General features: G+C 47.3%; 1 protein-coding gene across 1 annotated transcript in view; it reads left to right on the forward strand.

Annotated features, from left to right (window-relative positions):
- The window catches only part of LOC147113360 (VPS10 domain-containing receptor SorCS1-like), a 1,462,440-nt gene that overhangs the window by 1,233,566 nt on the left and 216,107 nt on the right, over positions 1–12,767 (forward strand). The window contains exons 8-9 of the mRNA XM_085996119.1: positions 7,638–7,727; positions 12,492–12,671. Of these exons, the coding sequence (XP_085852245.1) occupies positions 7,638–7,727; positions 12,492–12,671 (270 nt within the window). The remainder of the gene's footprint in view (positions 1–7,637; positions 7,728–12,491; positions 12,672–12,767) is intronic.

The following is a 12,767-nucleotide window of genomic DNA, read 5'->3' on the forward strand; positions in this document are numbered from 1 at the left end:
CATCATCCATCTCTGGGAGACTGAGTGGATGGAGAGATAAGGGTGGCAGTAGGGGAAGAGAGAGGAGATGATGCAGGGGTTGAGCAGGAAGTTCAAAGAGAATGGGAATGAGAAGGGGAGCAATGGTTGTGGTAGGAAAAGGATGAAGAGCGGGAAGGGGTAGGGGATGCAACAGAAACAAGGTATTGGGGTGAAGCATGATGGGCTGGAGGGAGAAGGGATACGATGGGAGCTGCTGAGAGCTCTCGACCTCATTTTCCCTGCAACGCCAAATGCAACCGACAGCCATTGGTGGCTCCTTTCCCTGCAATACGATGCCTCCTAGCCGAAAGGAAAAAAGAAACTAAAAAGACAGAGTGAGAAGCGGAAGAGAGCAGTGAGAGAAGAAAAAAAAAACCAGGGAGCGAGAAGCAGAAGAGAGACAGAGAAATAGCAAGACAAAGACAAGCGAGCGAGGTAAGGGGGAGAGTATATTGTCTATAATATGCAACACCATGGAAGTTTCACTACTAGCAAACAAATACATTGTCATCAATCATTTAAAAGTAAAGATTCCACTGGAAAATATGTTTGAGAAATTGCTGCTGCCATGTGCGAAAATATTAATAGAATAGCATAATTTTACAGATCATTTTCTTCCAGGGCTTTTACAACACCATGTTACAGCCTCAAAACCAAGTAAGATAAATCCCTAATACAAAAGCAAAATACTGTGGATGCTGGAAATCTGAAATAAAAACAGAAAATGCTGGAAATACTCAGCAGGTCAGACAGCATCTGTGGAGCGAGAAACAGAGTCTATGGGGGTGATTTTCATTCAGAAGTCGGGAAGGAGGCGGGACTACAACTTTTGGGGTTGTAGTCCCGCCTCCATCGAGATGCGGCCAATCCACGTGATTTTAACTTGATTGACCTTGTTGAGCCCACCCAGCGGGCTCAGCAGGCCAACTAAGGGCCACCCAGCAACAGGTGACGTCACAGACTGAAATTTCATCTGTCAAGACATTTTGACAGATGAAATATCAGCGTTTCACAGCTGTTTAAAACTGTCAAATACTGACAGTCTTACTTCTAACCTGAGTCCTTCTACACAGACACAGTTAGAAATCTCACCGGCACAGAAAGCTGAAGGCTGTCACTTTTGACAGATCGCAGCCATTCTGCTTTCTGTGCCGGTTAGATGATGGACTCCTGAAACCTAGAGGAAGGAAGGCTGTAAAGGTAAGTACAGGTAATTTAAACTTCTTTACACACTTTAGACACACCAAACACACTTACCTTTGCAGTCATGCACACATCACTCACCTGAACACCGACATCTCGACCCCTCCAAGTCCTTCAACCCGACGGCCTGACTCCTCTAACTTGGCGTGGTTTGGAGCTGTCGGGAATCCCACACTTGAAGCTTTAAAATAGGGATTAGGCTAAAAACTGCCTGTTAACTACCTGTTAACAGGCAGTTAATTGGCACTAATCCCTTCCCGCCTCGGGTCGGCGGGTCCCAGTGCGGGGCGGGTACCCGCCTCCTTTGAAACTTACATGGAGGCGGGTTGGGGGCGGGATGATGTCGGGACCCCCGAATTCGGGACTTTAACCCCCCGCACGCCTCCAACCCCGACTCCACGGGTCAATGAAAATCGACCCCAATGTTTCAGGTTGATGACCCTTTATCAGAACTTCTGACAAAAGGTCATCGATCTGAAACGTAAACTCTGTTTCTCTCTCCACAGATGCTGCCCGACCTGCTGAGTATTTCTAGCATTTTCTGTTTTTATTTCAGATAAATCCCTTTTGTCTTTTATTGAGCTAATCATACATGCCCTTGAAATTGTTGCCAACACATTAACTTTTACCGACATAAACAAAATATTCTGGCCACAAGAAAGAGCAAATAAATCTCCACGGGGATGATTCTTGTCTCACTGTTGCCTCGTGAACAGGGCTGGCAGCAAGAGGAAAGCTTAGTGCTCATTTGCCACCCAACCCAAGGCTTGCCCAACGCAATTTTGGAGCAGGCCTCAGTTTAGGTGAGAGCCTCATCAATCTTAATTTCAACACATTCAGGAAGATGCAGGACCATTTAGCCTGTCATTTTGGCTGCTTAGAAAGAACAAGACGTTCAGAGAGCATGAATCAGAAGAGTGTTTATAAAATAGACACAAAACGACAAGAGTGAGAGGGGAAAGGGTTTGAACTCGAAGCAAGGTGGGGTTCTACCCAACAGATGACACGTTTTACTTGTATCCTGTCCAGGAGTGGGTGAGAGGTACTAAAAGAGCCTCTTTGGATGAAGGAGCAGAATAGAAGTGTCGGATGGACTTGGGGTTTTATAGAGAGTTATTAAGAGGGGCTGAGGGGGACACTAAGGCCGCGATTTTGCCAGCGCTCAGAGGGTGGGTTTGGAGGCAGGTCAGAGGTTAAAGTCGTTTTAATTGACGGCGGGTTCTGAACCCGGCGTCATCCCGCCTCCACACAACCTTCCCAAGTGTCGGGTCCCCGATTTGCGAATGGACCCGACACCTAGCGGCGGGAAACAGATTAAAGGCAATTAACTGCCTATTAACAGGTACTTGTGAGCAGTTTTCAGGGTCTTTTTCGATTTTCCAGCTTCTGGGTCGGGTTTTACGATGTCCGGACAACATGCCAGGTAAGTGTGGCGTGTTGTGAGTCTGGTCTGATGTTTGTGAAAAGCTGACTGCTGCAGAAGTGGTGTCAAGGATGCCATGTTGCACATGGTGAGTTTCAGAGCACTGAAAATGTTGGTTACTGCACTTTTAATACATATGCAGATTTCTTTAGCTTACAAGTTTTAAAATCCAACTGTATGTCCAGTGCCACCTCATTGGGAGAACCTCTTTCACCATTGACAAATCACTTCTGTCATCTCACCTGCAGCTGCCATCTATTCCAGCAACATCGGAGCCAATGAAACAATCAGACCTTGGTCCTCCGAATCCTTCCACAATCAGACCCAACACCATCATCACCAACCTTCTCTGCCATCACCTGCTGCTGCACTGGACACAGGGCATCAGCCTCCGATAAAATTGCTGGCCGGGAGGCCAGCGATGACATCACCATGGCCAGACTTTCTACACTTGATGCTGTAAACCCTGGCTGCCACATGATGTGCCAGGTTGACACCATCCCACACCAGCACCGTGAAGCACCCCTTTAAAGTCCAAGCCATTCCATGCACACACATCACTATATCGGGGGCAGGGGGGAGTTATGACTGAACAATCACTGAAACTCAGTAAGACACTTCTCAATGTGTGCTCAGATCTGTCCAATAAGGGGCACTTTTTGAAAAAGAGATTTCACTATATGACAACACATTACCAGAAACTTCACATGGACATTGGCTAAACCTCTCAAGTGCCCACCCTTGTGTGTTGTTAGTTGGTATGCTTGCAGTAGAATGAGGGTGAGTGTGAGGGGTGGCTAGTGAGATGGGGATGTGATAAAGTAGATAGAGAGGGTTGGTTGGAGGTGCAAGGTAAGTTGGTGTCCTGGGGACGTCTCTTCCACCCTTGGTAGGGAAGATAACCTCCCTGCGTACTGCATATGGAGGGAGTCATTGGCGAGCCTGGGTGCAAGAGTTCACCTTTGTGCAGTGTTTTCAGCACCTCAATGCTGTCAAACAGTGAAAAATCAACTGTCAAAATAAAATTGTGCATGGTTCCTTTAAGGAAACCGGCAGATGACGCGTCATCAAATGACGTCATCAGACCCGCTTCCTGTTAATTGGCCGGTAAGCCCGCAGGGCGGGGCTTAACCAGGCCAATCAAGGGAAAATCACGTCTGCAGAGCGGAAGCAGCTGGGGGCGGGACTGGAACCCGGAAACCAGCTGACCCGCCCCCATCCCAACACCACTGAGAAAATCGCAGCCTAAATATTTCACATGTAAGAGAAAACCAAGCTTCTTGGAGGTAGCTTTTACAGCGGCATTAATATCAGAGATCAGCAGGAACGGAGCTATGCTGCCTTGCTCCATTTCCACTGAGCGGGCAGACTTAAAATGGTGTCAGCTGTGGCTCAGTGGGTAGCACTCTCGCCTCTGAGTCAGAAGGTTCTGGGTTTCAAGTCCCACTCCAGAGACTTGAGCACAAAAAGCTAGGCTGACACTCCCAGTGCCAGTGCTGAGGGAGCGCTGCACTGTCAGAGATGCCGTCTTTCAGATGAGACGTTAAACCGAAGCCCCATCTGTTCTCTCAGTTGGACGTAAAAGATCCCATGGCACTATTTCGAAGAAGAGCAGGGGAGTTCTCCCCGGTGTCCTGGCCAATATTTATTCCTCAATCAACATAGCTAAAACAGGTTATCTGTTCATTATCACATTGCTGTTTTTGGGAGCTTGCTGTGCGCAAATTTGCTGCCGCGTTTCCCACATTATAACAGTGACTACACTTCAAAAAAGTACTTCATTGGCTGTAAAGCGCTTTGGGACGCCTGGTGGTCGTGAAAGGTGCTATATAAATACAATGGGCTGGATTTTGATTGAGGAGGCATGTAGGAGGCGGGACTACAACTTTCGAGGTTGTAGTCCCGCCTCCATTGAGTTCTAGCCAACCCATGCAATTTTCACTTGATTGACCTTTTTGAGCCCGCCCAGTGGGCTCAGCAGGCCAATTAAGGGCCACCCGGCAACAGGTGACATCACAGATTGACATTTCACCTGTCAAAAGCTTTTGACAGATGAAATATCAGCGTTTGACAACTGTTTGAAGCTGTCAAACACTGACAATCTGTACTCCAAGTTAATTCCTTCCTCTCAGGCTGATTTAGAGATCTCTCCAGAACAGAAAGCTGAATGCTGCAACTTTTGACAGCTCGCGGCCATTCTGCTTTCTGTGCCGGTGAGATGAGGGACTCCCGAGACCTGATGGAAGGAAGGCTGTAAATGTAAGTAAAACTTCTTTAAACACTTTACACACACCAAACACACTTACCTCTGCACTCATGCACCCATCACTCACCTGAACACCGGACATCTCGAACCCTCCAAGCCCTTCAGCCCGACAGTCCGCCTCGCTAACTTGGCGTTGTTTGGAGCCATCGGGAGTCCTACACTTCAGGAATAAAAATAGGGATTAGGCTTAAAACTGCCTGTTAACTACCTGTTAACAGGCAGTTAATTGGCACTAATCCCCTTCCCGTCTCGGGGAGGTGGGTCCCAGCACAGGTCGGGTACCCGCCTCCTTTGAAACTGGCATGGAGGCGGGTTGGGGGCGGGATGGGTTCGTGCCCCTCGATTTTGAGATTTTAACCCCCCACACGCCTCCAATCCCGCCTCCACGGCCCAATGAAAATCCTGCCCAAGTTCTTTCTTTCTTTCCATAGTCTTAAATCTTCCGAACACAATTTCGGGCAAGAGAATGAACTATGGGTTCGGTCAAAAGGAAAAGCAAGTACAAAGAAAAACTTCTTCACAACTGAAAGATATTCATATACTTGATTTTTAAATGGGTTCCTTTTATGATTACAGGGATGTGCTAATATATCTATGCTGATTACAGGGAAGACACGGTCCTCTCTCTGTTTTTGATTGGCAAGTGGCTAAGAAAGGCAGGTTAATTACAGTAAACAGAAAGATCTATATCCTTGTCTGTTCAATTGACAAGCATGCCAAATTAGGTTCTGCCTTTCAACGTCAAAAGAAGTGAGAAAGCGCTGGGGCACAAAGGGCACAGGCAAGAGAAGACAACATGACTGCCAATCATGAGGTATTGTTAATTGAGCGAACCAAAGGAGAGCTTCATAATTCATTTATTTTTGTTGCTGTTTTGCACAGCCATGTATTATGTGGGATTTTGGCAATGACTTGAATAGTCAGGTATGAGAAAATACAGAGAGCTGGCAGAGCATGGCTTTTTTTTAATTCATTCATGGGATGTGGGCGTCGCTGGCAAGTCCAGCATTTATTGCCCATCCCTAGTTGCCCTTGATAAGGTGGTGGTGAGCCGCCTTCTTGAACCGCTGCAGTCCGTGTGGTGAAGGTACTCCCACAGTGCTGTTAGGGAGAGAGTGCCAGGATTTTGACCTAGCGACGATGAAGGAATGGCGATATACTTTGAAGTCAGGAGGCGAATTTGGAGGTGGTGGTGTTCCCAAGCTCCTGCTGACCTTGGCCTTCTAGGTGGTCGATGCTGCGGGTGTGGGAGGTGCTGTCGAAGAAGCCTTGGCGAGTTGCTGCAGTGCATCTTGTAGATGATCCACACTGCAGCCACGGTGCGCCAATGGTGGAGGGGGGGAATGTTTAAGGTGGTGGATGGGGTGCCAATCTAGCGGGCTGCTTTGTCCCGGATGGTGTCGAGCTTCTTGAGTGTTGTTGGAGCTGCACTCATCCAGGCAAGTGGAGAGCATTCCAGCACACTCCTGACTTGTGCCTTGTGGATGGTGGAAAGGCTTTGGGGAGTCAGGAGGCGAGACATTTGCCTCAGAATACCCAGCCTCAGACCTGCTTTTGTAGCCGCATTATTTATGTGGCTGGTCCCAGAGCAAGGCAGAACGAATGGCTTCAAAGTAGGGCCGAGAGTTAGAGAGTGTGGGTGACGCTGTCAAAGCATTTCTAAATGACCAGAGCAGTCTTGATCGGTTCGAGTGGCTCCTTTGTATTCCCCCATTATGTACCTTTAATGCATGCTGCTAAACAAAGTACACTGCACTTTGTTTGAATTACTAGGCAATACTATTAAATCTTCTTAGATTCAATATATTAGAAGTGGATCTATCTATAAACACATAACAATCACCAGTTGCACAATGAAATTAAAAAGTTTATCGTTTATTGGAAATGCATCCAATTTTGTAAAGCTGGTCAAGATTTAGGGATCTGCAATATTGATATATTAACAGAACAAGCCGGAGTTTAGAAATCATTGTGCTGAGAAACTAATTAAAGTGGCAGGTAGCATTTTATAAGAAACCTAGGTGAGCAGAATGGGCTCTTTGTCCTGTTCAGTATCTTTTGCCGTTACTGTACCTGTCATGTGTTTAATTGTAACTCACGGTCACCCCTGCAGTCACGGAGGTGAATCTGGGGCTTGTGTCAATGATTGGGAGGTCTGGCTGATATGAGAAGAGGAATGATGCGCCTCAATAACTTCAAGGCTCAAAGTTAACTAGATAAAACAAGGCTTTTATTAGCAAAGAAAGATGCCTGTGTCTTCACCTAGCATTCTGCTGTTCTGCTGCAAGACAAGCCTGGGCTTGTCTTAAGTAGGGCCAGGTATGGGCGGAGCCGACACACCCAATGGGGAGAAAGGGGGCGGTGCACTATATACAATACAAGGTAAAAACACAGGAGCAGGCAATACAAACACAGGAGCAGGCAATACAATATATGTAGTTAAATACAGAGTCTGATGAATGACATATTTCATCACAAGGAACCTGCTTCTATTGCCTGTACTTTAACAAGAAAAAATAAATTGTCAAGTGTCTTTGGTGATCCCACTGATGAGGTCGTTTGTCCTTAGTTATCACCTGCTGAGGGTCGTGTCAAAAACACTTGCCTGATCTTTAATGTGCATTTGCGCTCCATAAAATCTTTACTGCCCATGACCAATTTCTGCTACTCTGTTCCAGTCCAAAAATCAAATGTGCAATACTTGTCTTGTGCTTTATCACCTAGGTGACATCTGGTGGACGGGTGAATTACTACGTGTCGTATCGAAGAGAGGGCTTTGCACAAATGAAACTCCCCAAATATTCATTGCCCAAGGTAAAAAAAAAATCAGGAAATCTCAGCGACCTTTAGAGCACAGTAAACCCTTTCCTATGCTGCGCAGGACATCATTATAACTGTTTTATGGCGAAGGCGTTTTTATGTGGCTTACTTTATTGGCGAGGGAACCATAAACAATGTGGAATCAGCGCGAGGCAAAATATATCTGAGTGGTATGGCCAGGGGAATGGAGAGTTAGAGGCTTTCACTTAGAGGCTACCTTTAACATATCTTGTGAGCCCAATTTCCCTTGTCTGTTAACATGGCTAGTGGAGCACTTGCCTCACTGGCCAGAAGCTTAGTTCACAAGCCTGTCCATCACTCAGAATTTCTTACTTCGGTCGGAGTGATTTTATGAATAAAACATCATTGACAGGAGTCCACCAGAACAGCCCTAAACCAGATAGGCCGGGTCCCAGCCATGGTTCCTAGTTCCCTTATTGGCTCTTTGGGGGGCGGGCAGGAGCTCCTACCCACTCCGACAAAGGCTATCGACATTACAGAGATGAGGAGCACAGCTGGGGGGGACTCCTCTCTTTAGCAGGGATTTCCTGCTTCTCGGCCCTCAGTCCGAACCTGGCTTAGCAGTGCTGTAAGCATGCCTGGTCTCACCAGGCATACCTTGCCAAACATCTCATCAGGCTCCTGAGTCACAAAGTCGTGGGTTGGAGCCCCACTCCAGAGACTTGAGCACAAAATCTAGTCTGACACTTCCATGCATCACTGAGGGAGCGCTGCACTGTCGGTGGTGCTGTCTTTCAGTTGAGATGTTAAACCGAGGCCCCGTCTGCCCTGTCAGGTGGATGGAAAAAAATCCCACGGCACTATTCGAAGAAGAGCAGGGAATTTCTCACCGGTGTCCTGGCCAATTTTATCCCTCAACCAACGTCACTAAAAGCAGATTATCTGGGTCATTATCACATTGCTGTTTGTGGGAGCTTGCTGTGCTCAAATTGACTGCCATGTTTCCTAAATTACAACAGTGACTACACTGCAAAAGTACTTCATTGGCTGTAAAGCATTTTGGGATGTCCTGAGGTTGTGAAAGGCGCTATAGAAATGCAAGTCTTGTTACCAAAACCCGTAGGACTGGTGCCTACATGGAGGTCAGCACCTGGACCCCGAAGATCGGGGAGGGCGAATTAATTCTTGTTTTAAATGGTCCCCTGACACAGGGGTCAACTGGGGCTACAATCTCACTCCTTCTGGGATTGGGGGACAACCTGCATACAATCCCTCCCTCCCCAAGGGCCAGCCAAACTCCACCCACATTTCTGGTATCATCGGTGGGGGGTGGTGGAGGCATGGCGCCGGGAAAAGGGCCACCGCAGGTGCACCCCGGTCACTACCAAAGACCTGGTCCTGGTGGCCTCTCCCCCCGACCTCTCAAGCATTGGCATAGTTCAGCAGCGGGCCTGAACCCAGGGTGATACACGCATAGGGTTCCTGGGGCACGATCGTTAACCAGGGCCGAAGAACTAACATCAAACCTGACTCATTTCTTTTTCTACTAAATGGTTCAGATCTCCTCCTTCCTCCTCTTCTTCCTCCTTGTGATCTATTATTAGAGTTTGGGGCTCGATTCTTGTGCTAGATTGAGTGCATTCCTCTGCTCCACGGTTTCTAGCAACATCAGGATCACTTGTCCTTCTTCCAGCTCCCAGCATTCAATCGTCCAAGCCTTGCAACCGTCCTGCTTTCAATAAGAGTCTCACACAAGATGTAACATTCTCCCACTTGAGGGTATTCATCTTGTCATGTATAGATTGTGCATTTCTCTTGGATGGAGAGCAGAAAGCAAATGAGAGATCACTATGCAGGCCGAGCAATTCCAGCCAGCACCACAGAAGTGAAAGCCCACTATTAAAACTACAGGCCCTGTAACAGAAAGACTATAGTGTTGGGATAGCCATGCCTCCATGGCTGTCCCTTGTGTGTTTTCTTTCTCTCTGAATGAAAGTAAGACGAGAGGAAACCTTTTCAAATCCCACAACCACTGGACCGTAAAGAGAGATAGGAAACAAGAAGAAAGAGAAAGAGAGAAAAAGAGAAAGACAGAGGAGTGGAAAAAAGAATACATTGATGCCACTTAGCCACCCTCAGCTACCCACAGGATGGAGGCAGCGTCTATGCATTTGTTGCAATGAGCGAAAAAGGCCACGCTTCAAATGTGCCCAAGGTCGGCAATCCGATCAGGTGGGTGGAGCAAGAAAATCACTGACAAACGCAACGTGAGCAAAGCCTTTTCTGACTCAGCAAAGCCCCCTCTCATTGACCTTGAACCATCAATCCAGAACCAGACAGAGATATCCCACAACAGGTCACGAGTAAGGAGAAATGAACAGCTCGCATAGGGGAGCTGTGCTGGCCCAACTGGCAAGTGGAGTATGCTCTGTATTCAACAGTTTACCCTTGACCCACCTGTTTACATTGCACAAGCAAAGATAAAATGAGATTTTATTAATGTATCAATTTTATCTCACTGTAGGCTCCGAGGCTTTCTTGCCTTTTTGTGAAGGCCCGCAGCCTTACCACTAACTGCCACGGTAACAGGAGCACTTGCGCAATTCATTTTCTTCCTAACATGTGAAGTGCAGTTTCCTGTTTGCAAATCCCAATGCGTAATGGAGATAGAGATCTAAATTCAGCACTGTGACTAAATAATTAAGAGGTACGCACCCCGATTTTAACCGAACAGAACTGGCGGGAGAGGGTGGATTCGGGTCGGGCGCCTGTTTTTCTCTCCGCCTGATTTTACGCTCCACGGACGGGTTGGGTTTGAAGTGGGGCTGCTATTTCTGAAGCACTGGCTGAGGTAGTCTAGACTATAAGCTAAGTACTCCCAGTCAGTGCCCAGAGATGAATAAATTATGTAGAAAAGACTGGGTTAACAAATGTAAATGTATTTAATAGTCTATTTCCACACAGGAGCACAAGATGGATAGAGATGACTCTTTACACTAACTGAGCTCAGTCATCCAGAGGGAACCCACAGTCCCCTCATCAGAGCATCAAAGTGATTGTGTGTTTTTGCTTAAGCCACCCTAGCTGAAACTCCATTCTAAATATTAAACATTAATAGCATAAAAGCGTGAAAAGTACCGTGAAGTGTGAACTGCATAGCAACAGGGGCACAGCAAGTAATGAAGATACCAACAGGAATATGTGAACATCGCATTAAGGTGAAGCCTAGAGGGGAAGATAAAACCTGACAGAAAAAAATATAGAAAAGAAAGAGCAAGGTATTGATGCGCACAGCAAGGGAGACCCGGCAGAGTGTCCCAAGGAGCAGTGGGTCGCTGGTTCCTGCCTACGGTTCGCTATGTGGCAATTGAATGCTTGGATCCACATCGTCGCGGGGAGGGGAGGAACGGGAAGAAGGCCAACAGGAGAAGACCAGACACTTCCCACCAAGGAGGAAAGTGAAGTAGGCAAAGGCCTGGGAACAAGACGCCTCTCCTGAAATTTGGATCGTGACTTGCAAAGACCTGAAAGGGGATCAAAAACTACAGAGCTGCTTTTATACGGCATAGTATCACCTTGCTCAGAAACACCGCTAAGCAATTCGCACACAAAAGGATTATTCTCCTGTTGGAGGACGGCGATTGTTGTTATGCCAGCGACTGCGGCAGCCATTTTGTGCAAGTGTGGGTCCCACAGACAGCAATGAGATGAACGGCCGATAAATCTGTGTTTGATGCTGTTGGCTGAGGGAGGAATGTTGTCCAGGAGAACGCACTGCTCAATATAACATCATTTACAATAAAAGGGAAAAATTGTGCCATGCTCTACTAATATAGATACTCTCGCTATTCATTTCTATTGCTTGAAATGTCAGTATTTTGGGTAAAATGTTCCTCTTCACAATTAAGTGTGTTGACAGTGTGTGCTTCTGTAGAGGGCCTTTTCATCTGTTTCCATGGATTTCCAGGCAGACTGAGCCAAAGCTTCCTAACCTGGTTTACCCGTAAGCAGTGGGGATACACATTGACTATTTTTATTCGATGCCGAGCCAGAGGCGGTGGGGCGGGTTTGGCCACTCTGCTGCCATCCTTTCTCCAGCTGAAGAATTCCATGCCAATTATAGTCACCCATCGAGGAACATCTCCTGCTTCTTTGGGGGGGAATCCTGACTTTGGGTGATAGTGTAAAGTGGGCGATATCTGATCAGCCACCCATTATGCATCTCTCCTGACTTTCCTTTCCGTTGAAATCGGTGGAGATGTATCTGATCCAATTTCGCCCGCTTTACACTATTGCCAATGTTCCCTTTAAGCCGCGCAGCGCTCTGCAGCTCCCGCGCAACCGGCTCACCAGCTTTTAAATGGGAAGAACCGTGCGTGCGTGGTATTTTGACCGGGCCGCGCAGCCCCTTAAAGGGGCCGCCCCCCCCCCAAAAGAATTAAAGGGAACATGACTATCGCCCAAACTCAAAAGACCCCCATTGTATCCACGGGGCCGACACTTGCTGCTTCAGTCACACTTCCCATTATATTGACTGCCCAGCTTCCTCTAGCGTTCAAACCATGCATTGTGACCTCGCTCGCAAACCACACTCGGGCGCGTGCCCGACCCCGTGGTCAATAAGGCCCATACTGCACTCAGTAATGCCCAGTTATTGCAGGCCACAAATTAGCCCTCGATTGGATGGAATGAATTGAGATTTGCCCTTCTCGCCTCGTTACGGGATCAGGTTGATGACGGCAGTCTCAAAGTAACAGCAGTGCAACTCAAGCCTATTGTTTTTTGCTGTCCCGGCAGGATATGCACATCATCAGTACAGACGAAAACCAAGTGTTTGCCGCCGTGCAAGAATGGAACCAGAACGACACGTACAATCTGTACGTGTCTGATGCGAGAGGTGCCTACTTCACTCTTGCTTTGGAGAATGTAAAAAGCAGCCGAGGCCCAGAGGGAAATGTTATGATTGACCTTTATGAGGTAATGTAATGTCTGTACTCAACAGCACGCTTAATATAAAGGTTTCTAATTTACTGAAACATGACATGACTGGAACCGAATTTTCCAGAGCATTTA

This window comes from Somniosus microcephalus, chromosome 8 (genome assembly GCF_052327205.1).
Source record: "Somniosus microcephalus isolate GS21.2 chromosome 8, FLI_Smic_1.0, whole genome shotgun sequence".
NCBI lineage: Eukaryota > Metazoa > Chordata > Chondrichthyes > Squaliformes > Somniosidae > Somniosus > Somniosus microcephalus.